Source organism: Mercenaria mercenaria, chromosome 4 (assembly GCF_021730395.1).
Source record: "Mercenaria mercenaria strain notata chromosome 4, MADL_Memer_1, whole genome shotgun sequence".
Taxonomy (NCBI): Eukaryota; Metazoa; Mollusca; class Bivalvia; order Venerida; family Veneridae; genus Mercenaria; species Mercenaria mercenaria.
Genome location: NC_069364.1, coordinates 34340383 through 34367603, shown reverse-complemented (window position 1 = coordinate 34367603; position 27221 = coordinate 34340383). Strand labels below are relative to the sequence as shown.

General features: G+C 36.4%; 1 protein-coding gene across 3 annotated transcripts in view; it reads left to right on the top strand.

Moving 5' to 3' along the window:
- The window catches only part of LOC123551432 (28S ribosomal protein S31, mitochondrial-like), a 201410-nt gene that overhangs the window by 114987 nt on the left and 59202 nt on the right, over window positions 1-27221 (top strand). For all 3 annotated transcript variants that reach the window (XM_045340370.2, XM_045340369.2, XM_053540916.1), the window contains exon 7: window positions 21278-21354. In XM_045340370.2, coding sequence (XP_045196305.2) covers window positions 21278-21354 — 77 coding nt within the window. The remainder of the gene's footprint in view (window positions 1-21277; window positions 21355-27221) is intronic.

Below are 27221 nucleotides of genomic sequence, written 5' to 3'. Positions count from 1 at the left end.
ACCTACTTTCCTGTTTTTTTAGCTCACCTGAGTAGGAGGTGATCAAGGTGAGCTTTTGTGATCGCCCTGTGTCCGTCGTTCGTCGTCAGTCATCCGTCATCTGTCATCAACAATTTGAATGTTAACATTCCAGAGGTCGCAATTTTAGCCCAATCTTAATGAAACTTGGTCAGAATGTAACCCTCAATAAAATTTCGGATGAGTTCGATTGGACCAGTTTGATATTGGGTCATCTGTGGTCAAAAACTAGGTCACCAGGTCAAATCAAAGGAAAAGCTTGTTAACACTGTAGAGGCCACATTTATGACTGTATCTTCATGAAACTTGGTCAGAATGTTAATCTTGATGATCTTTAGTGTAAGTTTGAATCTGGGTCATCTGGGGTCAAAAACTAGGTTACCAGGTCAAATCGAAAGAAAAGTTAGTTAACACTCTAGAGGCCACATTTATGACCATATTATAATGAAACTTTTTCAGAATATTAATCTTGATGATCTTAAGGTCGAGTTCAAATCTGGGTCAGGTGGGGTCAGGTAGATCTTTAGGAAAACTACCGGTAGGTCACCAGGTCAAATCAGAAGAAAAGCTAGTTATCACTCTAGAGGCCACATTTATGGCAATATCTCTATGAAACTTTGTCAGAATGTTCATCTTGATGATCTCTAGGATAAGATCAAATCTTGGTCAAGTTGGATCAAAAACTAGGTCACTCTAGAGGCTACATTTATGACTATATCTTCATGAGTGTTGGTTAGAAAGTTAACCTTGATGATCTTTAGGTCAAGTTCGAATCTGGGTCATGTTGGGTCAATAACTAGGTCACCAGGTCAAATGAAAGGAAAAGCTAGTGAACATTCTAGAGGCCACATTTATGACCGTATCTTAAAGAAACTTGATCAGAATGTTAATCTTTAGGATCCTAGGTCTAGTTCTAATCTGGGTCAGGTGGGGCAAAAACTAGGTCACCAGGTCAATTAAAAGGAAAAGCTTGTTAACACTCTAGAGGTCACAATTTTGGCCCAATCTTGATGAAACTTAGTCAGAATATTTCCCTCAATAAAATCTAGAACAAGTTCGATATTGGATCATCTGAGGTCAAGAACTATTGGATCATCTGAGGTCAAGAACTAGGTCACTAGGTCAAATCAAAGGAAAAGCTTGTTAAAACTCTAGAGGCCAGATTTATGGTATATCTCTATGAAACTTAATCAGAATGTTTGTCTTGATGACCTCTAGGTCAAGTTCGAATCTGGATCATGTGGGATCAAAAACTAGGTCACCAGGTCAAAAAATCAAAGGAAAAACTTGTTAACACTCTAGAGGTCACATTTATGACCGTATCTTCATGATGATCTTTAGGTCAAGGTCGATTCTGGGTCATGAGGGGTCAAAACTAGGTCACTATAAGTCCTCGGCCAAGTTCGATAACTAGCCAGATCGGCCCAGGCACTTCGGAATTATGGCCCTTGAATTACCGAAAAACACACAGATTTTAGGCGCATTCCTGGAACCAAAAGGACCCTTATACTACTCACGAGTAGTATAGGAGTCCTTTTGGCTCCAGGAATGTCCATGCAATCTGAGTAGTATAGGAGTCCTTTTGGCTTGATGAATGTGCATGCATTCTAGTAGGGCAAGTTCGATAATGAGCCAAATGGGTCCAGGCACTTCGGAGTTATGGCCCTTGAATTACCAAAAATCGGCCTTCAAATTTACTCTTGTCCGTGCTCTAAGTCGAACATTTCTCATCCAATCATCACCAAACTTGAACAAAATGTGTTTGACTATAAGTCCTCGGCCAAGTTCAGTAACTAGCCAAATCGGCCCAGGCACTTTGGAATTATGGCCATTGAATTACCGAAAATCGGCCTTTTTACTCTCGTCTGCGCTCTAAGTGCAACATTTCTCATCCGATTTTCACCAAACTTGAACCAAATGTTTTTGACCATAACTCCTTGGCCAGGTTCATCAACTAGCCAAATCGCCGGAGGCACTCCAGAATTATGGCCCTTGAATTACCTAAAATTGGCCTTTTTACTCTTCAAAGGTATATTTGTAGTGAGTAAACAGTATATAAAGACTGACTTGCTATTTAGATGATTAGGCAGTTGTGGGAGACATGCGCTTTTCTCAAAAGCAACTCTAGTTTAACATCAGTTTGACATTTGAAATATGTAGCTCATATTACTCAGGTGAGTGATCCAGGGTCATCATGACCCTCTTGTTTAGATACAGGCTGGTAATTTGGATGACATGTACAGTTTAGCACACGGATCCTAAAACTGACTTTTTACTGTTCAAGGAGAGCTTTTGTGGTCCCCCTGTGTCCGTCGTCTGTTGTCGTCAACAATTTGACTGTTAACACTCTAGAGGTCACAATTTTGGCCCAATCTTAATGAAACTTGGTCAGAATGTTACCCTCAATAAATCTTGGACGAGTCTGATATGTTTTACCCTATCATCCTGAATCTTGGTCAGAATGTTTATCTTGATGATCTTTAGGCCAAGAGTTTGAATCTGGGTCATGTCTGGTCAAAAACTAGGTCACTGGACCCGATCAAAGGAAAATCTTGTTAACACTTTAGAGACCAAATTTTTAAGTCTGAAACTCATGAGAATTGGTCAGAATGTTTGTCTTGATGATTTCTAGGTCAAATTTGCATCAGGGTCATACGGGGTAGAAAACTAGGTCACGCAGTCAAATTAAAAGAAAAGCTTGTTAACACTCTAGAGGCCACATTTATGATCCTGTCTTCATGAAACTTGGTCAGAATGTTTATCTTGATGATCTTTAGGCCAAGTTTGAATCTGGGTCATGTGGGTTCAAAAACTAGGGCACTAGGTCAGATCAAAGGAAAATCTTTTTTACACTCTAGTGGCCACATTTTTTATTCAATTTTGGTCAGAATGTTTGATATCATGAAGTCTTATATGATTATGACTCTGGGTCATGTTGGGTCAAAATCTAGGTCACTTAGTAAAATCAAAGAAAAAGCTTGTTTATACTCGAGAGGCCACTTTTTTGCTCCAATCTTCTTGAAACTTTGTCAGAATGTTTGTTTTCATGAAGTCATGGACGAGTTTTAATCTGGGTCATTTGGGGCAAAAACTAGTGCATTATGTCAAATGAAAGAAAATGCTTGTTTACACTCGGGCCACATTTTTGGTCTGATGAAAATTGGTCAGAATATTTGTCTCCAGGAAATGTCGGACAGGTTAAAAAGTAGGTCCGGTTGGGTAAAAAACTAGGTTACTAGGCGAAATTGAAGAAAAAAACTCAGAAGGCAACATTTTTGCTGCAATCTTCATGAAACTTGGTCAGAATGTTTATCTCCTTGAAAACTCAGATGAGTTTGAAACTGGGTCATGTGGTGTCAAAAACTGGGTCACTTGGTCAAACATGTTTGTTATGGTGTGTTACTCTGGTGAGTGACCTAGGGCCATCATTGTGATCACTCACCGTCCGGCGTCCAACGTCTATCGTCCGTTATCTGTCCGTAAACTTTTACTTTAAATGACATCTCCTCATAAACCGCTAGGCTAATTTCATCCAAATTTCACAGGAATGTTCCTTGGGTGAAGGTCTACAAAAATTATTCAAAGAATTGAATTCCATGCAGAACTCTTGTTGCCATGGCAACCGAAAGGAAAAACTTAAAAAATCTTCTCAAAAACCAGAAGACCTAGAGCTTAGATATTTGGTGTGAAGCATTGCCTAGTGGACCTCTACCTAGTTTGTTCAAATTATGACCCTGGGGTCAAAATTGACCCCGCCCGAGGGGTCATATGATTTTATATAGGAAAATCTTAAAAAATCTTCTTCTCAAAAACCAGAAGCCCTAGAGCTTAGATATTTGACATGTAGCATTGCCTAGTGGACCTCTACTAAAGTTATTCAATCGTGACCCCTCCCCAGGGGTCACTTGATTTTACATAGATTTCTATAAGAAAATCTTCAAAAATTTTTAGAAAATAAACCAGAAGGCCTAGAGCTTAGATAGTGGACCTCTACAAAATTTATTCAAATCATGACCCCCAGGGTCAAAATTGACCCCACCCCAGGGGACACTTGATTTTACATAGGAAAATCTTCAAAAATTAGCTAAAAATAAACCAGAAGGCCTAGAGCTTAGATATTTAAGATGTAGCATTGCCTAGTGGACCTCTACAAAATTTGTTCAAATCATGACCCCCGGGATCAAAATTGACCCCGCCCCAGGGGTCACTTGATTTTACATAGGAAAATCTTCAAAAAATTTCTAAAAATAAACCAGAAGGCCTAGATCTTAGATATTTGACATATAGCATTGCCTAATAGACTTCTTCAAAATTTGTTCAAATCATGACCCCCGGGGTCAAATTGACCCCGCCCAATGGGGTTGCTTAATTCTACTAGAAAAATCTTCAAAACTTTCTAAAAATAAACCAGAAGGCCTAGAGCTTAGATATTTGACATGTAGCATTGCCTAGTGGACCTCTACAAAATTTGTTCAAATCTTGACCCCCCCCCCCCCCCCCCCCCCCCCCCGGGTCAAATTGACCCAGCTCCAGGTCTGACTTGATTGTACATTATACTAAGGGAAACCTTCATAAATTTGCTAAAATTAACCAGAAGGCCTAGATCTTAGATATTTGATATGTAACATTGCCTAGTAGACTTCTACAAACTTTGTTCATATCATGACCTCCGGGGTAAAATTGGCCCCACCCCAGGGGTTACTTGATTGTACATCGGAAAATCTTCCAAAAAAATTCTAAAAATCATCAGTATGACATTTGAAACATGTAGCTCATGTTACTCAGGTGAGCGATCCAGGGTCATCATGACTCTCTTGTTACTAACTGACAGGTACTTTTTAGAGGAGAACAAAACTGCACCCCATCTCTATGCTACCTCCATGGGACAACTCCCTGGAAACTGGATCCGTCCCTGACCATGACCACACACTCATTCCATCTGAAATAAAGGCTGTGTATACTCTTTTCGTGCAGTAATTTTTTGTGAAAATCTTTTTAACAGAGTGATGTTTTGGTTAGTATTTTAGTACTTTTCGTTATAAAAAGTTTTAAATATATTCAGAAAAATCATGGTTGTGTCGCTTTATAATGTACAGAGACAAGTGGTCAAAATGTTTAAGAGATTAGATTAATTGCTGACTTACGCACTATTAAGGCGATTGTCAAGATATCAAGATTGTTTATCATCAATAAAACGATAAAGTTTTAAAGCTATTACGTCGGCCACGGAATCCTGGAAAACCTGGGATGGGCTCCTGGGATGGGATGGGCTCATGGACATTGCCCGCAAATTTTCTCAGATTATTGAAGGTTTCTTAAAGTGAAACAGTTCTCTACAAAACAAATGATACTTCTGGGAAATCCTGCCATGTTGCCAATAAGATTTGGTCGAGAGTAAGAAAATGGGTAAATACCAAATACCAGTAATCAGAATGAAAATGACATATTTATAATTCATTAATTGTTATTATTATTATCGTTAATATTCTTGATTGAGTCAGTAAAATAGTAATGACTTTAAAGTAATAATTACAAAAATAAAAACACATAGAATATAATTCTTGTAAATGTATTTTTAAGTGATATTTTAATGAAATAACAATAGACTGATATATTGAAAAGAAAATACATTTAAATATTCTAATAATAAATAGTTTGGCATAAAGAAGTATTGTGAAGGTAAAGGTTAGAATTATATCATGTCACAGCCAGAAAAATGATGAATTTAGCAGCTGACTTAAAAACCATGTCAGAGAATGAGCTTACAATGGTTTTAGAATATTTCTATACATTTATTTGTTAGGAAATATAAACATTAATTTTGAGAATAAATATGAAATGGAAAAAATTTAATTCTGAAAAAAAGTTACTGAAAATAACAAGAGCTGTCTGTAAGACAGCAAATGCTCGACTATTCGAGTTGTTCTTCCAGAAACAGGAATTTTTGGAGATAATATATAACTTGCATGCAAACTTTTAACCAGAAGTTTTAAAGTTCAAAAAGGGAGCATAATTTTGCAAAATTCATGTGAGAATTATGGTACTTAATACCTTAAACGTGTAAAGTGTACAGACAGAGACAGAGGGTCAATTTCTCTCGTTTACTACTGGTGTTTTTAGCTCACCTGTCACATAGTGACAAGGTGAGCTTTTGTGATCACGCAGCGTCCGTCCGTCCGTCCGTCCATCCGTCAGTAAACTTTTGCTTGTGACCACTCTAGAGGTCACATTTTTTGTGGGATCTTTATGAAAGTTGGTCAGAATGTTCATCTTGATGATATCTAGGTCAAGTTCGAAACTGGGTCATGTGCCTTCAAAAACTAGGTCAGTAGGTCTAAAAATAGAAAAACCTTGTGACCTCTCTAGAGGCCATATATTTCACAAGACCTTCATGAAAATTGGTCAGAATGTTCATCTTGATGATATCTAGGTCAAGTTCGAAAGTGGGTCACTTGCCATCAAAAACTAGGTCAGTAGGTCTAAAAACAGAAAAACCTTGTGACCTCTCTAGAGGCCATATATTTCAAAAGATCTTCATGAAAATTGATCAGAATGTTCATTTTGATGATATCTAGGTCAAGTTCGAAAGTGGGTCACGTGCCTTCAAAAACTAGGTCAGTAGGTCAAATAATAGAAAAACCTTGTGACCTCTCTAAAGGCCATATTTTTCATGGGATATGTATGAAAGTTGGTCTGAATGTTCATCTTGATGATATCTAAATCAAGTTTGAAACTGGGTCATGTGCCATCAAAAACTAGGTCAGTAGGTCTAAAAATAGAAAAACCTTGTGACCTCTCTAGAGGCCATATATTTCATGAGATCTTCATGAAAATTGGTCAGAATGTTCACCTTGATGATATCTAGGTCAAGCTCGAAAGTGGGTAACGTGCCATCAAAAACTAGGTCAGTAGGTCAAATAATAGAAAAACCTTGTGACCTCTCTAGAGGCCATATTTTTCATGTGATCTGTATGAAAGTTGGTCTGAATGTTCATCTTGATGATATCTAGGTCAAGTTCGAAAGTGGGTCACGTGCCATAAAAAACTAGGTCAGTAGGTCAAATAATAGAAAAACCTTGTGACCTCTCTAAAGGCCATATTTTTCATGTGATCTGTATGAAAGTTGGTCTGAATGTTCATCTTGGTGATATCTAGGTCAGTTTCGAAACAGGGTCATGTGTGGTCAAAAACTAGGTCAGTAGGTCTAAAAATAGAAAAACCTTGTGACCTCTCTAGAGGCTATACATGTGAATGGATCTCCATAAAAATTGGTCAGAATGTTCATCTTGATGATATCTAGGTCAAGTTCGAAAGTGGGTCATGTGCCATCAAAAAGTAGGTCAGTAGGTCAAATAATGAAAAACGTTGTGACCTCTCTAGAGGCCATATTTTTCATGGGATCTGTATGAAAGTTGGTCTGAATGTTTATCTTGATGATATATAGGTCAGGTTTGAAACTGGGTCGACTGTGATCAAAAACTAGGTCAGTAAGTCTTGAAATAGAAAAACCTTGTGACCTCTCTAGAGGCCATACCGTTGAATGGATCTTCATGAAAATTGGTCAGAATGTTCACCTTGATGATATCTAGGTCAAGTTTGAAACTGGGTCAAGTGCCTTAAAAAACTAGGTCAGTAGGTCAAATAATAAAAAAACCTTGTGACCTCTCTAAAGGCCATATTTTTCATGGGATCTGTATGAAAGTTTGTCTGAATGTTCATCTTGATGATATCTAGATCAAGGTTGAAACCGGGTCAGCTGCGGTCAAAAACTAGGTCAGTAGGTCTAAAATTAGAAAAATCTTTTGACCTCTGTAGAGACCATATTTTTCAATGGATCTTCATGAAAATTGGTCAAAACTTTTATCTTGATAATATCTAGGTCAAGTTCAAAACTGGGTCACATGAGCTCAAAAACTAGATCACTATGTCAAATAATAGAAAAAACGACATCATACTCAAAACTGGGTCATGTGGGAAGAGGTGAGCGATTCAGGACCATCATGGTCCTCTTGTTTATGATGGGTTGGCTAATATTTACGCTTGGAGAAAATGTTAGCGAATTTTGTCAATTCGCGAAATTCGCCAATATTTCCACTTCACTAACTTAACCACTTATACAGTATTGTGACCGGTCATTGTCTGGTGTGCGTTAACATTTGCCTTGTTAGCCCACCATCATCAGATTCAAATCACTCTGCGTCCGTGGTCCATCGTCCTTCCGTCCGTCCTTCCGTCCGTTAACAGTTTCTCGTTATCGCATCTCCTCAGAAACTACCTGGGGGATTTTGACCAAACTTTGTCAGAATGATGTATTGGTACCCTAGTTGTGTCCCCCTGAAAATCAGACTGGTTCAACAATTTTTTAGTGAGTTATGGCCCTTGTTTATTTCTATAATTTACATAGATTTATATAGGGAATAACTTTGAAAATCTTCTTGTCCAAAACCACAGAGCCTAGGGCTTTGCTATTTGGTATGAAGCATCATCTAGTGGTCCTCTACCAAGATGATTCAAATTATTTCCCTTGGGTCAAATATGGCCCCGCCCTGGGGGTCACATGGTTTATAGAGACTTATATAGGGAAAAACTTTGAAAAACCTCTTGTTCAAAACCACAGGGCCTAGGGCTTTGGCATTTGTAATGTAGCATCATCTAGTGGTTCTCTACCAAGTTTGTTCAAATTATACCCCTAGGGTCAAATATGGCCCCGCCCTGGGGGTCACATGGTTCATATAGACTTGTATAGGGAAAAGCTTTTAAAATCTTCTTGTCAATAATCTACAACATTCAAATTTGGACCACATGTATGGTTTTGAGTGGCAAGATGAACCTTGACATGAGTTGACCTTGATTTTGACCTAGTGACCTACTTTCACATTTCTGTAGCTACAGCCTTCAAATTTGGACCACATGCATAGTTTTGTGCACTGAAAAAAACTTTGACCTTGACATTGACCTAGTGACCTACTTTCACATTTTTGAAGGTACAGGCTTCAAATTTGGACCACATGTTGTTAATACTCTAGAGGCCATATTTGTGACCCAATCTTTACGAAACTTGGTCAGAATGTCTGTCTTGATGATCTCTAGGTAAAGTTTGAAACTGGGTCATGTGGGGTCAAAAGTTAGGTCACTAGGCCAGATCAAAGGAAAATCTTGTGAACATTCTTGAGTCCACAGTTAAAGTTTTTAACTCATGAGAATTGGTCAGAATGTTTGTCTTGATGACTTCTTGGCCAAGTTTTAATCTGTGTCATGTGGGGTAAAAATCTAGGTCACCTGGTCAAATCAAAGGAAAAGCTTGTTAACACCCTAGTGGCCACATTTATAAACCTGTCTTGATGAAAATTGGTCAGAATGTTTGTATTGATGATATGTAGTTCAAGTTTGAATCTGAGTCATGTGGGATCAAAAATTAGGTCACTAGGCCAGATCAAAGGAAAATCTTATGAACATTCTTGAGTTCACAGTTTAAGTTGGAAACTTATGAGAATTGGTCAAAATGGTTGTCTTGATGACTTCTAGATCAGTTTGGAATCTGGGTCATGGGAGATCAAAAACAAGGAAGAATTAGAATTAACTTTTTCTCGTATGTAATTTAAAAACAAAAATTTTTAGTACCATATGAGTGTCATGCATTTCATTTGTTTTTAGCTCGACTTTTCGAAGAATAGTTTAGCTATTCTACTCACCCTGGCGTTGGCGTCGGCGTCGGCGTCGGCGTCACACCTTGGTTAAGTTTTTGCATGCAAGTACATACAGCTATCATTTAAAGGCATATAGCTTTGAAACTTATTTATTCTTTTTCTAGGTCAATTACCAACCTCACTGGGTCAAGTTCCATAACTCTAACATGTATTTTGAGCAAATTATGCCCCCTTTTGGACTTAGAAAATTCTGGTTAAAGTTTTACATGCAAGTTACTATCTCCAAAACTAATGCAGATATTGAATTGAAACTTCACATGTTTCTTCGAGGTTATAAAACTAGTTGATAGCACCAAGTCCCATAACTCTGACCTTCATTTTGGCCAAATTATGCCCCCTTTTGTACTTAGAAAATTTTGGTTAAAGTTTTGCGTGCAAGTACATACAGCTATTACTAAAAGGCATATAGATTTGAAACTTATTTTTTCTTTTTCTAGATCAATTACCTACCTCACTGGGTCAAGTCCCATAACTCTGACATGTATTTTGGCCAAATTATGCCCCCTTTTGGACTTAGAAAATTCTGGTTAAAGTTTTGCGTGCAAGTACATACAGCTATTACTAAAAGGCATATTGATTTGAAACTTATTTTTTCTTTTTCTAGATCAATTACCTACCTCACTGGGCCAAGTCCCATAACTCTGACATGTATTTTGAGCAAATTATGCCCCCTTTTGGACTTAGAAAATCCTGGTTAAAGTTTTACATGCAAGTTACTATCTCCAAAACTAATGCAGATATTAAATTGAAACTTCACATGTGTCTTCGGGGTTATAAAACTAGTTGATAGAATCAAGTCCCATAACTCTGACATGTATTTTGGGCAAATTATGCACCCTTTTGGACTTAGAAAATCCTGGTTAAAGTTTTGCGTGCAAGTACATACAGCTATTACCAAAAGGCATATAGCTTTGAAACTTATTTATTCTTTTTCTAGGTCAGTTACCAACCTCACTGGGTCAAGTTCCATAACTCTTAACATGTATTTTGAGCAAATTATGCCCCCTTTTGGACTTAGAAAATTCTGGTTAAAGTTTTACATGCAAGTTACTATCTCCAAAACTAATGCAGATATGGAATTGAAACTTAACATGTTTCTTCGGGGTTATTAAACTAGTTGATAGCATCAAGTCCCATAACTCTGATATGCATTTTGGTCAAATTATGTCCCGTTTCGAACTTAAAACTCTTTTGATATTTAACATTTTGGGTAATAATTTCCTGCTTCTGTGACAATATTTCGAATAGTCGAGCTTGGCTGTCTTACGGACAGCTCTTGTTAATTAGGTAGTGGCTAGTGCACCATCACTGGTGCAGCAGACCAGAGGTCTAGTGCACTGTCATTTTTGTTATGTATAAAGTATAGACTTCACGTAAAGTTTAATCAAAAGATATTTTCACCAGTACTATGCAAGAATATAATTCAAAGAATGAAGTAAGATAAACCTTGATTTACCTGTTAATTTACCGTTTAACCTCAAAGCGCTGATCTCTGTTCTTCAGCAACAGTAGTATCCGTCATTTAACTAAGTTATTTCCGAATGACAGAATGAATTTCATTGTTTTTTGTTTTTTTTAATTTTTATGAATACCATGTATCATTATTTTTGTCAATTTAAGTTGAATATATAAGATTAATTATTGTCTGTATTTGTATGTATATTTACGTACATCAAAATTAAAATTCGATCTTAATTTCAGATTTATTATGTCAGTGACAATTGACAATTAACTCTTCACGGAACCGGAAATTCAGAAATATTGACATCTTGCAAGCAAATATTTTATAATGTACATGTACGGCAAAAACTGTTATAAATTCAGTATTTGTTATATTATTGATTACAAAAGGTACATCTTACGAAATATATGATAAAAAACTGTGAAAAAACAATAAAGATTAAGATTAATAGTACACTGGGACCCAGTTATAACGCTGTCGTCGGGGTCCAAGGTTCGAGACCCGCGGATCTAGCGGGGTTCAATTTATAACGCGGATTGATCGTATCAGCGGTATATGCAATACCCCACCCACCGGTAACGTATTTTAGACGTTGTTTTATGTTAATAAGAAATAAGAATTGTATAAACGGGACATTTATTTACCTTAAATGCTACTGAAAAATACATTAAAAGAATTATAACGCTGTGTCATCTTCTCATTTTGTCGTGATTATAAAAGAAAATTGGATTTGTGTATCCCGGAAGTAAACATATATAACGCTGTGTGGGGAGTGCGCGGTCGTGAGAATTGCATATGCACTGCAATTGCACTGGGGGTTTATGTAACTAAAAGAGAAAAAACGGGGACAGTCTTAAAAAAAATAATTTTGAATAGATTTACATGAAGGAAATCGATAAATAAGATAGAAAATTTTTAAATCAGCGTCGTTGATATACGATATTAAAAAGGGAGCACATTCTCAGTAAGGCTTTCAGTGCGTCGAATCTTCGTTTTTTCCGATGAATTGAGTGTGATGATAACGAAAAACGGCAGCAGTTTATTACAAAATTCAATTTTTTATTCACTCAAGTGATCATGTCGTCTGCTTAATTGGTGCAAACTTAAACGGTTTGATAGTTGACTGACCAATGTTACACGCTTGTTATGCAAACAATCTAATTTTGACACGGTACTGATTGCATAATTGTCACATGTCTACATGTATTGAAACTTAAACAAAGGCGATACGCAAACAAGTAAGCTAGCAGACGATTATTGATTTTTGTGACAGTTGTCATGGAAAGGTGTTAAAGTACAGGTACTTGTAGTTTTGATTTTTTTACCCTCTAAAATTTGGGCGCCAATAATATACTAGTATGCTATTTATGAAGGAATAAAAATTAATAATTCCTTTCAATAAAACTCATTCTATCATAACTGAACGCTCTTCTTAAAAATCATTCTGCCATAATAAACTCTATTAATAGACCGTTTAATCTGATAGCGGCACAATGATTTTATAATTCGGAAATATCTTAGTAAATGGTGGATAATACTGTTGCCAAAGAATGAAATTAGCGAATCTATATATAGAGGGAAATCGGTATTAATATCGGCAAATTAAAGGTAAGTCAAGGTTTATCTAAATTTGAATTATCTTACTTCATTGTTTTATTAATGGTCATACATATAACTGGTGACAAGATGTTATAATTATAGTTTAAAGAAAGGCTATATTTTATTTATAACAAAAATGACGGTGTACTAGACCTCAGGTCTGCTGCACCGGTGACGGTGCACTAGACCTCGGATCTGCTGCACCGGTGACGGTTCACTAGCCACTACCTTTTAATTACCTCTCTTTAACCTGATAAAATATTTCATTATATTTTTATTTATTTTTCCTTACCAATTTAAAAATAAAATCATATTAAATCTTTAAAATATGGATATTATGCATTTGAAAGCATTCACCAGTTATACATTTCCAGACATTTTCCAACTTCATAACATCTTCATGAATTATATGATATATAATTATGACTTAAATACATTGTTAGTATGTTGCTCTATTACTTAGATGTTGTTTTAGAATGCAGTATGTTTTGTGAAAAATGTCCTTAGGTGGGGGATGTTGGTAACTCTGTTACAAACTGTTGTCTTATAAATCTGTGTTGATATTTTATTCTTTATTTTGAATTTTCGGACACTTGTCCTTTTTCAAGAATATGGAAATATTTTTCTGACTAAGTAATATCCATGTAACATTTACACGGGTGGTAAACGCGCAACCCAGTTCCCGCCGGGAATACGCTTAAAATGGGTTGCGCGACTTCCGGTGCTGGTGTTGCGCATAAAAATAGACGAAATTGAGATATGTGAAGTCATGATTTTGCTTCGTATGAGACAAGAATATTTTTTCTCGAAAAAAGGAAAATGCTATTCGACACAAATATGATGATACATCGTATATATAAAATATCTGGTTTGTAATTTATGATTCGGCTCTATTATCACAAAAACTCTGGTGACACGAAGTGTGAAAAAAGTATGAAATCAACAAAAATGGAAGTTGTGACCTCATATACCTAATCTGAGGACATCTGATGCTTTTTATGATGACTCAACTGTTATATAGTAACGAATATCAAAATTATTTGCTTCAAATCCTGCTTACAGGGACATAATTGACAAAAAATCATCGGGAATGGGATTGTGCACCGGGAATGGAGTTGCTCGTATACATCATAATGTATATAATGTATACGCGCAACTCCATTCCCAGGGCGCAACCCGATTCCCGATTGTTTTTTTGCCAATCTTTCCCCCTAAAGCAACATTTCGTTCAAGTGTATGTAATATTCATGACTGTTATACACGTGTTTGATCATTAGGAGCGTCACATTTCCAGAAAGAAGGCACAAGAGTTAGAAAATTTGCATTTTTATGATTCCAAACTTTTCTGACAGACCGAGCCAGCAGAGTTTTCATGATATCAGGGCTGATTCTTCAATTAATAATTTCGCATTTCAAACATATGATCTTTATTCATTTTTGTGTCGAATAGCATTTTGCTTTTTTCGAAAACACTCATAAATGTGTCATTATTTACAAAAACAAAAACCCACCTACCTCGATTTTGTATATATTGATGCGCAACACCAGCACCAGAAGTCGCGCAACCCGTTTTAAGCGTATTCCCAATGGGAATAGGATTGCGCGTTTACCACCCGTGATTTATATGACAGGAAATGAATGATGTTGATGTTCCTGTCTCTAAGACGATGTCACGTCATTTCCTGTGTAAGACGTGACATCGTTTCCCGCAAAAAAAAAAAAAAAAAAAAAAAAAAAAAATTATCAGCAAAATAACTGTCCAATACAGTTTAAACCCTAAAATTTACAAGGTCTATATTCACAGTCAGTACGTAAACACTAGAAATGCATGCATTGTCATTTAAGTGAAGGGACCCTCCATAGTTACTAAAATTACACAAAATAAGTTGAAAAATTCATGGGTCCCCCTGTCAAATGTTTATTCATACTTCATGAAGTATTCATGAAGCATTCATGACTTCTTCATGAGGAGACTTCATGAAGTCTTCATGACAAAAACATGAAGTGCAAATGAGACAAATGCATCAGCAGCTCATGAAAACAGATTCATGAATTATTCATGAAGTGGTAAATGCATTAAAAATTCATGAAATTAAGCATAGCGTGTGTTCATGAAGAATTCATGAAGTTTGTATTTATTAATCTTCATGAAGAATTCATGAAAATATTTCTGAAAAAAATAGTTCATGAAGAATTCATGCATTTTCTTGAATATTTCATGAACAATACAAAACATTATAAAAGGACTTCCTTGCTTATAAATGATACAGTAATCAGGGCTTCGGAAATTTGCTGGTTTGTCGGTTTTGGACCGATTTTTGACTTTTCAGACTGATTCATGAAGTGAAAAAACGAAAAAAATCAGTCCCGTAAAAATGGAGAAAAGTATAAATTTCGGTCTGATATCTCAATACACGATCACCTGCCAAGCAGGAAATTGTTGGTCGCACCCACAGATAATCAATAAACGTGTCAAACGGTCTGATTGTCACTTTGATAATCGGTCCGTAATTAGCACGTGACGCAATCAGTGCTCGCACGGCACATCCTTTAATGTTTGCAGACAGCCGACTGCAATGTATTAAACATTTTTGACTGGTTTCCAAATATGTCTGACTGGATCCAAATCATTTTAACGGGGATCCACTTCTTTTATTTAGAATCCGACGGATGGTTTATTTCAAAAAGGCTATGTTTGATCACAGTAAAAAAGCAAATGGTCACTGCATTTAATCAAAGAGCTATAATTGTACATTATAGGTCTTTGATTTAATGAGACATCACACGGAAAACCGATCAAAATATTTTTTATAATTACTTGATTTGAAAAAATTACAAGATTCATTTGTTGGGGCTCCAGTTGAAACAAGTGCAGAAAATCGTCTTTGCAAGCTGACTGTGCAAAAAAGAAAAAGAAAAAAAAATGGACTGGCAAACACGAATGATAAAGAAAACCGGAGTGGCGCTGTTTATCAAATCGGTCTTTTAAAAAACGTTTCAAAATAAAATTTTGTTTACATCAGAAGAGAACATATAACTTTATAAAATGTTGCTTATTGAAGTACAACATAAGTGAAATGAAATATCCGTGGCCAACACGCGTGACCTTTTGGTACTATACATACGGGAAATTCGATCTCAGCGTTCATATAACGTACACTTTCGGTCCGCGGCAGAGTATTCTTAAAATACTGAGACTGTTTAGCAGAGAATATGTGTCGTGTAATTCACTTTGACGCATTGTATTTTATAGAATTCCGTCAAAGAATGAGGAAACATCACAAAGTATCTGCCGTGTATACGGTACCGGTCTCCGAAAAATATCGAAATTTAAACAAAGTAACGATCACACATAACACTGAATAACTGTCTTCATTGTATGGAAACACGCGGTGACCGGTAACTCAGTTTTAATGCATGACATGTTTATTTCTTTACTCTATCACGTATGTAATATTGGGAATGCGGTGGGTGGGGTAGCGCTGATGTCAGGATTTTCGTTTCGGACCGATTGAGTTATCAAAATTTCCGGAGCCCTGACAGTAATCCATCATATTTTCAGTTACTAAATAATACCTGTACCAATTAAGTAGTATCCATACACTTGTTATTAAGAGCTGAGATAATGTATTGAAATTCATGAAACATAAATTTTGATTTTCATGAATATTTATTCATGAACTATTTTTGTAAAAAAGCAACAAGTTTCATGAACTAGTCAAGGTAACCTGGTAGGAGTGTAACACTATGAAACCTGTGAGATCTGCAATTCTGTAATGGAATTCTTTGAACAATATCGGTATAGCTTGATACAAGAAAAATTCCTGTAGGTCAAAGTGTTGTTCAGTTAGTGGCTAGAGATTGTTTTAGTCTCTGCTGAGTCACTGTGACAATGACATTTTCCACCCTCAACAAATGACATGTTGATTCAAACAGTAAACTAGAGTTGGATTGGGAGCATAATAAGAAGTAAACAATTGCTGTATAAAATATAAAACATTAAGTTAAACAATGTATAATTTACTTTAATCTCAAGATTGAAATTCAGATACTAGCTTAATTAACTTCAGGGTCGTGAAAACTTATGACATTTTCAAAGGATTTTATATTTTTAAAATGAATGATTTATGACAACACCATAATTACTTATTTGATATTCAGTATACTCATGTTCCTTTTAAACCATTCCTAACTGTAGTATGATAAGTATTTCCTTCTCATTTGCTGCACAAACTTCTCAAAAATTGCTGAATCACATGTGCAAAAAATTTCCCAGCATGCAACAAAATAATGGAAACTGATCATGTGACATTATGAATTTAATGTTCATGAACATTCATGAACAGTTCATGAACTTATTCATTTACTGTAAAAGGTAAACCTAAGTTTTATGTTTAATGAATGAACAGTTCAGAAACTCACAGTTGGGTTCAAGAACTGGTACTAAACTAGAAAAAGGTTTTAAATTTTAGTACTTTTAATGAATCGTAGATATACTCATTAAATATTCATGACTTTTTCTTAGGAACACATCAAGAATGTTTTAAGAATTTAATATTCTTAAACTGCTCATAAAATGTTCATCATTTTTTTCAAGATTTTTTCTTGAATTCTATAGGTATATTGATATTCATGAAAACATCTTGATTCATTCTTAAACTAGTTCATGAATATTTCAAGGATTTTATGAATCTGTCAATAATGCTTGATATCTTCATGAAGTAGATCAAACAACACTTCATGCATAAAACTTCTTGAAGTCAGATTAAGAAGTGATCCAGAACAGTTCATGAATAGTTCATAATGGTGATGAAAAATTCATGATTTCATGAATTCCATTTCGCCGGGGCCACCACTGATGACGATATTGACCGAGATAAGTGTCCTTCTTGAATGCATTTAAATATTAAGTTTTACGTTACATCCCTGGGGTGTCTTCGTGCCTAGCTTCTTTATCCATTCTTCTTCCACCATCTGTCTGTAAATGCGTCCTTCGTTAAACACCTTTTGAAGTACCGCAACCTTTACATCTGATGCTGTATGACCCTTGAAATGTCTCATAATTGGTTTATCTGTTTGTTGACGGACATCTCTAAGATGTTCTTCTGTGCGTTCCTTCAGGGATCTTTCTGTCTCTCCCACATAAACTGTCAATTGTCACATCGTGAGCAGACCAGAGCGTATTAGGTTTCTGTCAGTACATTTTGGAACTGAGGCTGTATTGTAGCTGTTGTTTTTGTTAGTGGACCAGACTTCTCCCATGTGGAGAGACGAACACATTCTGCATTTCATTCTGCATTTACATAGGTTAACTGACTGCTTTAAAGCCTTGTTTGTTTTCCTGTGCACTAGGTTGTCAGATATATTTTTGTCTCTTCTGTAGGCAATAATGGGTGGAGATTGGAACACTTCCATCATCTTCTCTGATCTATATAAAATGTTTATATGTTTCCTAACAATTGAGTGGATATTAGGAAGCTGCTTGGTATTATTAGTTACACTGCTTGTTGCTTCGCTCGAGCCTGATATGGATTTTCGAGACAGCATATATCCCGTATCCTGTCACCAACAAGCAGTGTAACAATTTTATCTTGGCGACTACCTTTTACATCCTCGCTGTACTGATTGACACAATTTTTATATTAATAAAGCTACTTACAGTCACAGTGCAGACTGGAATCCTGAAATCTTCTCTGGTTTTCATGCTTTGTTTATAGTTAATTAACACCAGCCATAAAATGCAAAATGAACTGTATTTTGACAGAATCACAAAACACAGAAGCTCATTTATACAGGTTATGAACTGGTTTTGAAAAACTTTTACGTCCCATCCTTTCGAAAAATCATCAGATTACACGATGTCAGAAATGTCTTAAAACTTTGGCTTTAGTCCCGTTTCCTGTTAATTCCTTTATCTTGCAGGTAGATTAAATGATCCTACAACAAACTGCTGTCTTACAAATGTGTTGATTCCTTTACTTTTCGATGATTTAACTAAAACGACATTTCAACCTGTCAATCGCGTCCGTGCCATACAGAGTTACTGTTCTTCTATATAATTTCCACTAACTTCATGAACCTAAATTAGATAGGAAAAATGGGAGCGGCAAGAAAACACTAAATTTTTTTATCTCGGAAATGATATCTATAGCTTGAGCTTATAATCTGACTTGTTTTAATTACCCTAGCGATGCGGCAGCCATTTTGTTTTTAATCAGAATTCATATCTGTAATGTACTAGCAGGATATGGAATATATCCTGTCTCCACGTGACATCTGTTGACCAATAGAAATGCAAGAATCCTGTAGGAGGCGAGATAAATGTTAATACTATAGTGGTACACGTTCATCTTTTCCTTTCTTAGTCTGCTTTTGTAATAGGTCTTCTCTGTCTAAAGTATCTACTTTTGTTAGTTGTCATTCTACTTCTTTACCATTATACCCTCTCCTGTGAAGTTGTTGTTTAAGTTCAGTTCTGTGTTTCTGGTAATCTTGCTCTTTTTCACAGATTCTCTTAAGCCGAAGGCCTAAGTCATACGCCAAACCTGATTTTGTATTTGGTGGGTGATTGGAGCTCTTGTGCAAGTATAGTTGTTTATCAGTGGGCTTCTTATATAGGCTGGTGTAAATTTTTCCATTTTCAAGTATTACCCATGTATCCAGAAATTCTATTTTAGCTGGCTATATCTCAGTTCAACTTGAATATCTTTGTGTATACTATTTGCATGCCTCGCAGAGTTTCTCAGACTTTCCTCTCTGCCAGTCCATAAACCAAATGCATCGTCTATATATCTCTTGTAGAAAAGGTGTTGCTGGTGAAAGTTAATAAGTTTCTCATCCCAGATTCTCATGTATGAAAAGGCAAAATTTTTGCCTAACTTGGATCCAATAGCAATACCTTTTTTCTGTATATGGTGTTTACCACCAAGGTTGAAATTATTGTTGTTGAGGACAACCTCTATCATTTTTACCACATCATCAGTTGGGACAAGCGTGTTTGATCTTTTGTTGAGACCTATCCTACATGCCTCAATACCTTCTTTCTTGGGAACAGATGGATATAATTTACAGACATCAAAGCAGAATAGCAATGTACCTTCAGGAAGTGGTGTCTGAATGTCTTTCAGTTTGTTTATAAAGTCAGTAGTGTCCCGGATGTAACTTGGTGATGAGGTTACAAATTCATTCAGTTCATGTTCTGCAAGCTCTGCCAATCTTTCAATTGGTGTGTTCATTTCATTTACAATTGACCTCATTGGCACATTCTTTTTATGAAGTTTCCGATTACCTTTCAGAGAACCAGCCTTTGGATATTTTGGCAATAAGTACTGTTTCATGTCTTTTGAGATTGACCCATTTCTATTCATACTATTCACTAATTTCTTTACTTCTTTCATAGATGTCTGCGTTAGATCATTCTCGGACTCTGCGTATGAATCACTCTCCTCCATTTCTTTCTGTAGACTATTTATATAACTCGTTTTATCTAGAACAACAATACCAGATCCTTTGTCAGCAGGCCTTATAACATGAAATTATTCTCGGTACGATAATAACAGTCTTTACAGTATCGCTAATTTAACAGTCTCTACAGTAATTCAGGTTGGCGGGAAAAGTCTCATCGTGCATTTGTGTACCTTTACAACATAACTTTGATTCATCTCGAGGTTAAATATTTGGCAGTGAGGTTTAAAATAGTATTTGGCAGTGAGGTTTAAAATGAAATGCCCTACCCACCCTCCCCATATGCTTAAGCAGTCTGAAGCATTCTTATCAATCGATCTATAATAGTTCAGATTTTTAAAAAAGATTTTATTGTTGTCTGCATATTTATGGACACTAAGCAAGAAAGAAAATATTCTTATTAAAGTATTATTGAATTTTCTTTTTATTTTTCACATACAGTTATTTCACAGGCGGAGTTACTCAGGAGGATATGACGCTGATGGTTTTCCATTTAATTGTCTCTAAAAATAGTTCTTTTTCAAAATAGTTCTTTTTCAGTTAAAGCAGAGCAAGGCTTCATGTTACTTTTCTTTTAGTTTAATTTGACAACCGGAACACCACAACTGGAACACCACTATGACATTCGGAACAGATGAACACTTAATTAAACGTGCATTGTGTTGATATATCTTGTAAATCGATACTTACTGCCAAAATATTAGCCTTATTTATAGAGACTAAAATATCATTATTGTGTAACAGGGATTGAAGAGCTTTCTGTTCGTCAGTAGTAACATTCATCTTACACAGGAAATGACGTGACATCGTCTTAGAGACAGGACGTCAACATCATTTCCAGTCATATAAATGTTACATGGATATTACTTAGTCAGAAAAAATTTTCTTGAAAAAGGACAAGTGTCCGAACATTCGAAATAAAGAGTAAAATATCAACACAGATTTGTACTAAACTTCCCTTTGGAAGATTTACAGACATGTTGTCTTACATATATGTCATATAATTATTGTACATTTAATATAACAGAAGAGGAGGATCTGGCCTGTTCAATGGAAAACCACTCGGTATCTTTACACAGGAAGATGTGAAATATGCACACACTGGTAACTTTAACTTTATTTATTTTGTTTGGTTTTAGTGTCAGTTATCAGCATCTCGTTACTTACAGTGATCAGTTAACCATTCCTTTTCGGTAGTCATATTCTCCTCAAATAACTGACAACTTCTACATTTTAATCAGAGATGGAAGCAGCTTTAAAACGTCCCTAGGAACCATGGCAACATGGTATGGAGATAGAACCATCACATAACAGTATTGACAGTATAACAATACCGTCGTAGTAGTTTAACTGGGCTTTTCTTCTTATTGTACAATTTTTAGTCATTTCAGTCAGTCTGTACTAGACTAGCTCCTAGACTATGATATATTAATTTTTTAGCTCACCCTGAACATAGTATAGGTGGATAGTCTGGCATCCTGCGTCAACAGTTTTTGCTCTATTCAAAGAAAAGTCTAGCTATTCTACTCACCCTGGCATCAGCGTCACACTTTGGTTAAAGTTTTTCATGCAAGTACATATGGCTATCATTTAAAGGCATATAGCTTTGAAGCTGATTTTTAGCTCACCTGTCACATAGTGACAAGGTGAGCTTTTGTGATCACCCTTCGTCCGTCGTCCGTCGTCCGACGTCAGTCCGTCCGTGTGTCCGTGCGTCCGTCAACAATTTCTTGTCTGCACGATAGTGGTTTCATTTATGATTTTATTTTAACCAAACTTGCACACAACTTGTATCACCATAAGATCTCGGTTCCTTTCTTGAACTGGCCAGATCCCATTATGGGTTCCAGAGTTATGGCCCCTGAAAGGGCCAAAATCAGCTATTTTGACCTTGTCTGCACAATAGCAGCTTTATTTATGATTTGATTTTTACCAAACTGGCACACAACTTGTATCACCATAAGATCTTGGTTCCTTTCTTGAACTGGCCAGATCCCATTTTGGGTTCCAGAGTTATGGCCCCTGAAAGTGCCAGAATTAGCTATTTTGACCTTGTCTGCACAATAGCAGCTTCATTTATGATTTGATTTTAACCAAACTTGCACACAACTTGTATCACTATAAGATCTTGATTCCTTTCTTGAACTGGCGAGATTCCATTATAGGTTCCAGAGTTATGGCCCCTGAAAGGGCCAGAATTAGCTATTTTGACCTTGTCTGCACAATAGCAGCTTCATTTATGATTTGAATTTAATCAAACTTGCACAAAACTTGTGTTGCTATAAGATCTCAGTTCCTTTATTGAACCAGCCAGATCCCAATATGGGTTCCAGAGTTATGGCCCCTGAAAGGGCCAAAATTAGCTATTTTGACCTTGTCTGCACAATAGCAACTTCATTTATGATTTGATTTTAACCAAACTTGCACACAACTTGTATCATCACAAGATCTTGGTTCCTTTCTTTAACTGGCCAGATTCCTTCATGGGTTCCAGAGTTATGGCCCCTTAAAGGTCCAAAATTGGCTATTTTGGCTTTTGCAGCCATATAGAGACTTCATTTATGGTTTTATTTGATACAAACTTCCAAAATATCTTCAACAACAATAAATCTTGGATTCCATGACAAATCAGATCCAATCGTAGGTTCCAGAGTTATTTTATATCTGATTACCTCCCCTGATTGTAGTCAAAATGGATTTATATCTGTAAGTACTTATAGGACTTATTTGAAATTTCATTATTGTCATTAGTTGGACTGAGCCAATCAGGGTAGATAACAATGGACTGATTTTATGTCAAATTACCTCCCTTTATTTCAAATTAAAATGGGTATATCTCTGTAGCTAATGAAGATACTGATCTGATATTTCATTTATATCAACAGATTTCATTTATATCAACAGATTTATTTGGCAGATCCTTCTTTTGTTCACCTACAATAATTTTCTTTTTAATTACTTCCCTTTTACGTTAATATAAATAGCTTATTTTTAGTAACTTTTTTATTATTGGCCGTAGGGAAAAACCGAGACCACTTTTCTGTGGTACAACATGGATGGTACCTCCAATTTTTAGGTGTATTTTAACATATCTGTACCTTGTAAGAATTTTTTTTTCTTTTTGGTTAAATTTCTTTCCTTTGTTGTTCCTGTCCTTTGGACTTAGATATTTTTTCTGAGGACCTTCTTGTCCTCAAGTGCAATGATAACAGGTGAGCGATATAGGGCCATCATGGCCCTCTTGTTTCTTTTTCTAGGTCAATTACCAACCTCACTGGGTCAAGTCCTATAACTCTGACATGTATTTTGGCCAAGTTATGCCCCCTTTTGGATTTAGTAAAATCCTGGTTAAAGTTTTACATGTAAGTTCATATAGCTGTTACTTAAAGGCATATAGCTTTGAGGTTTATTTTTAGCTCATCTGAACACTAAGTGCTCAAGTTGAGCTTTTGTGATCGCCCTGTGTCAAATCTAAAGCAGATATTGAATTGAAACTAAGGCGTCTGCGGGGGTTATAAATCTAGGTGATAGCATCAAGTCCCATAACTCTGGCATGCATTTTGGCCAAATTATGCCCCCTTTGGACTGAGAAAATCCAGGTTAAAGTTTTATTTGCAAGTACATATAGCTATTACTTAAAGGCATATAGCTTTGAGACTTATTTTTTGTGATCACCCTGTGTCAGTCGTCCGTCGTCAACAATTTGACTGTTAACACTCTGTCACAATTTTGGCCAAATCTTAATGAAACTTGGTCAGAATGTTACCCTTAATTATAAAATCTTAGACAAGTTTGATATTGGGTCATCTGGGGTCAAAAACTTGGCCACCACTGGTCAAATCAAAGGAAAAGCTTGTTAACACTCTAGAGGCCACATTTATGGCAATATCTCTATGGAACTTTATCAGAACTTTATGAAGTATCTCTATGAAACTTAGTCAGAATGTTGATCTTGATGATCTTTAGGTCAAGTTCAAATATAGGTTATGTAGGATCAAAAACTAGGCCACCACTGGTCAAATCAAAGGAAAAGCTTGTTAACACTCTAGAGGCCACATTTATGAAGTATCTCTATGAAACTTAGTCAGAATGTTAATCTTAATGATCTTTAGGTCAGGTTCAAATATAGGTTATGTGGGATCAAAAACTAGGTCACCAGATCAAAAAATCAAAGGAGAAGCTTGTTAACACTCTAGAGGTCACAATTTTGGCCCAATCTTAATGAAACTTGGTTAGAATGTTACCCTCAATAAAATCTTGGATGAGATCGATATTGGGTCATCTGAGGTTAAAAACTAGGTCACCAGGTCAAATCAAAGGAAAAGCTTGTTAACACTCTAGAGGTCACATTCATGGCAATATCTCTAAGGAACTTTATCAGAATGTTTGTCTTGATGACCTCTAGGTCAAGTTCAAATCTGGATCATGCGTGATCAAAAACTAGGTCACCAGGTCAAAAAATTAAAGGAAAAACTTGTTAACACTCTAGAGGTCACATTTATGACTGTATCTTTATGAAAATTGGTCAGAATGTTAATCTTTATGATCTTTAGGTAAAGTTCGAATCTGGGTCATGTGGGGTCAAAAGCTAGGTTACTAGATCTAATCAAAGCATAAGCTAGTTAATAGTCTAGAGGCCACATTTATGACCATATCTTAATGAAACTTGGTCAGAATGTTAATCTTGATGATCTGATTTTTAGGTCAATAGGTCAGATGAGCGATACAGGGCATTCAGGGCCCTCTTGTTTGTTTCTTAAGATACAGCCTTGAAATTTGGATGACAAATACAGTTTAGCATACCAATCTTAAAACTGACTTTCAATGACCATGAATATGACCTACTGACCTACTTTCTAAATATTTTAGCATCAGTTTGACATTTGAAACATAGAAACATATAGCCCATATTACTCAGGTGAGCAATCCAGGGTCATCATGACCCTCTTGTTTAATCTTAAACCTTCCATGAATATTATCAACAATTGCAAAACCCTCCCCCCACCTCGCTAACTCCACCAAGTCACCCCCACCACCCTGATCATGCCCCCTCTCCCCCCATCCAACAGTTTTTTTAGTCTCCTACTGGTTGAAAATCAGTTTCGGGGATTATAGAAATGCGCTTTTCCGTCCGTCCATCTCCATCCATCCATAATTTCGTGTCGGGTCCATAACTCTGTCATTCATCAAGGGATTTTAATATTACTTAGCACAAATATTCCCAATGATGAGCTGACCTGTCATGCGCAAAACCCTGACCCCAGGCCCAAAGGGCAAGGTCACAATTGGAGGTCAAAGGTCAACAGGGCTTTTTTCCTGTCCGGTCCATAACTCTGCCATCCATGAAGGGATTTTGATATTACATGGCACAAATGTACCCCATAATAAGACAATGCATCATGCACTACTTTCCCCTTGCTTAAAGGTCAAGGTCACAATTGGTAGTCAAATGTTATCATGAACAGGGTCTGTTTTGTGTCTGGTCCATAACTCTGTCATTCATCAAGGGAATTTAATATTACTTGGTACAAATGTTCCCAATGACGTGACAACATGTCCTGCGCAAGCCCAGATCCCTAGCTATAGGTCAAGGTCACAATTGGAGGTCAAAGGTAAACATGTCTTTTTTTCCTCTGCAGTCTATATCTCCATGAAGGGATTTTTAGCTCACCTGTCACGAAGTGACAAGGTAAGCTATTGTGACCACTTGATGTCCGTCGTGCGTAGTCCGTCGTCAGTCGTGTGTCGTCCATCAACAATTTCTAAAAAAAATTTCTTCTTGAAAACCACTGGGCAGAATTACACCAAACTTCACTGGAATGATCCTTGGATGGCCCCCTTTCAAAATTGAATTCCATGCAGAACACTGGTTGCCATGGCAACCGAAAGGAAAAAAACTTTAAAAATCTTCTTCTCAAAAACCAGAAGCCCTAGAGCTTAGATATTTGGTGTGAAGCATAGCCTAGTGGACCTCTACCAAGTTTGTTCAAATCATGACCCCGGGGTCAAAATTGGCCCCGCCCCAGGGGTCACTTGATTTTACATAGGAAAATCTTCAAAAAATCTTCTTCTCAAAAACCAGAAGCCCTAGAGCTTAGATATTTGACATGTAGCATTGCCTAGTGGACCTCTACTACAGTTGTTCAAATCATGACCCCGGGGTCAAAATTGACCCCGTCCGAGGGGTCACTTTATTTTACATAGATTTCTATAGGAAAATCTTCAAAATTTTTTAAAAAATAAACCAGAAGGCCTAGAGCTTAGATATTTGACATGTAGCATTGCCTAGTGGACCTCTACAAAATTTGTTCAAATCATGACCCCCGGGGACAAAATTGACCCCGCCCCAGGGGTCACTTGTATTTACATAGGAAAATCTTCAAAAAATTTCTTAAAATAAACCAAAAGGCCTAAATCTTAGATATTAAACATGTAGCATTGGCTATTGGATCTCTACAAAATTTGTTCAAAACATGACCCCCGGGGTCAAAATTGACCCGCCCCAGGGTCACTTGATTTTACATAGGAAAATCTTCAAAAATTTTCTTAAAATAAAGGCCTAAAGCTTAGATATTTGACATGAAGCATTGCCTAGTAGACTTCTACAAAAAATTTTCAAATCATGACCCCCGGGGTCAAATTGACCCAGCCCCATGGGGTTACTTGATTGTACATAGAAAAATCTTCAAAATTTTCTAAAAATAAACCAGAAGGCCTAGAGCGTAGATATTTGACATGTAGCAATGCCTAGTGACCTCTACAAAATTTATTCAAATCTTGACCCCCGGGGTCAAATTGACCCAGCCCCAGGGGTTACTTGATTGTACATAGGGAAATCTTCATAAGTTTGCTAAAAATGAACCAGAAGGCCTAGATCTTAGATATTTGATGTGTAACATTGCCTAGTTGACTTCTACAAACTTTGTTCAAATCATGACCCCCGGGGTAAAATTGGCCCCACCCCAGGGGTT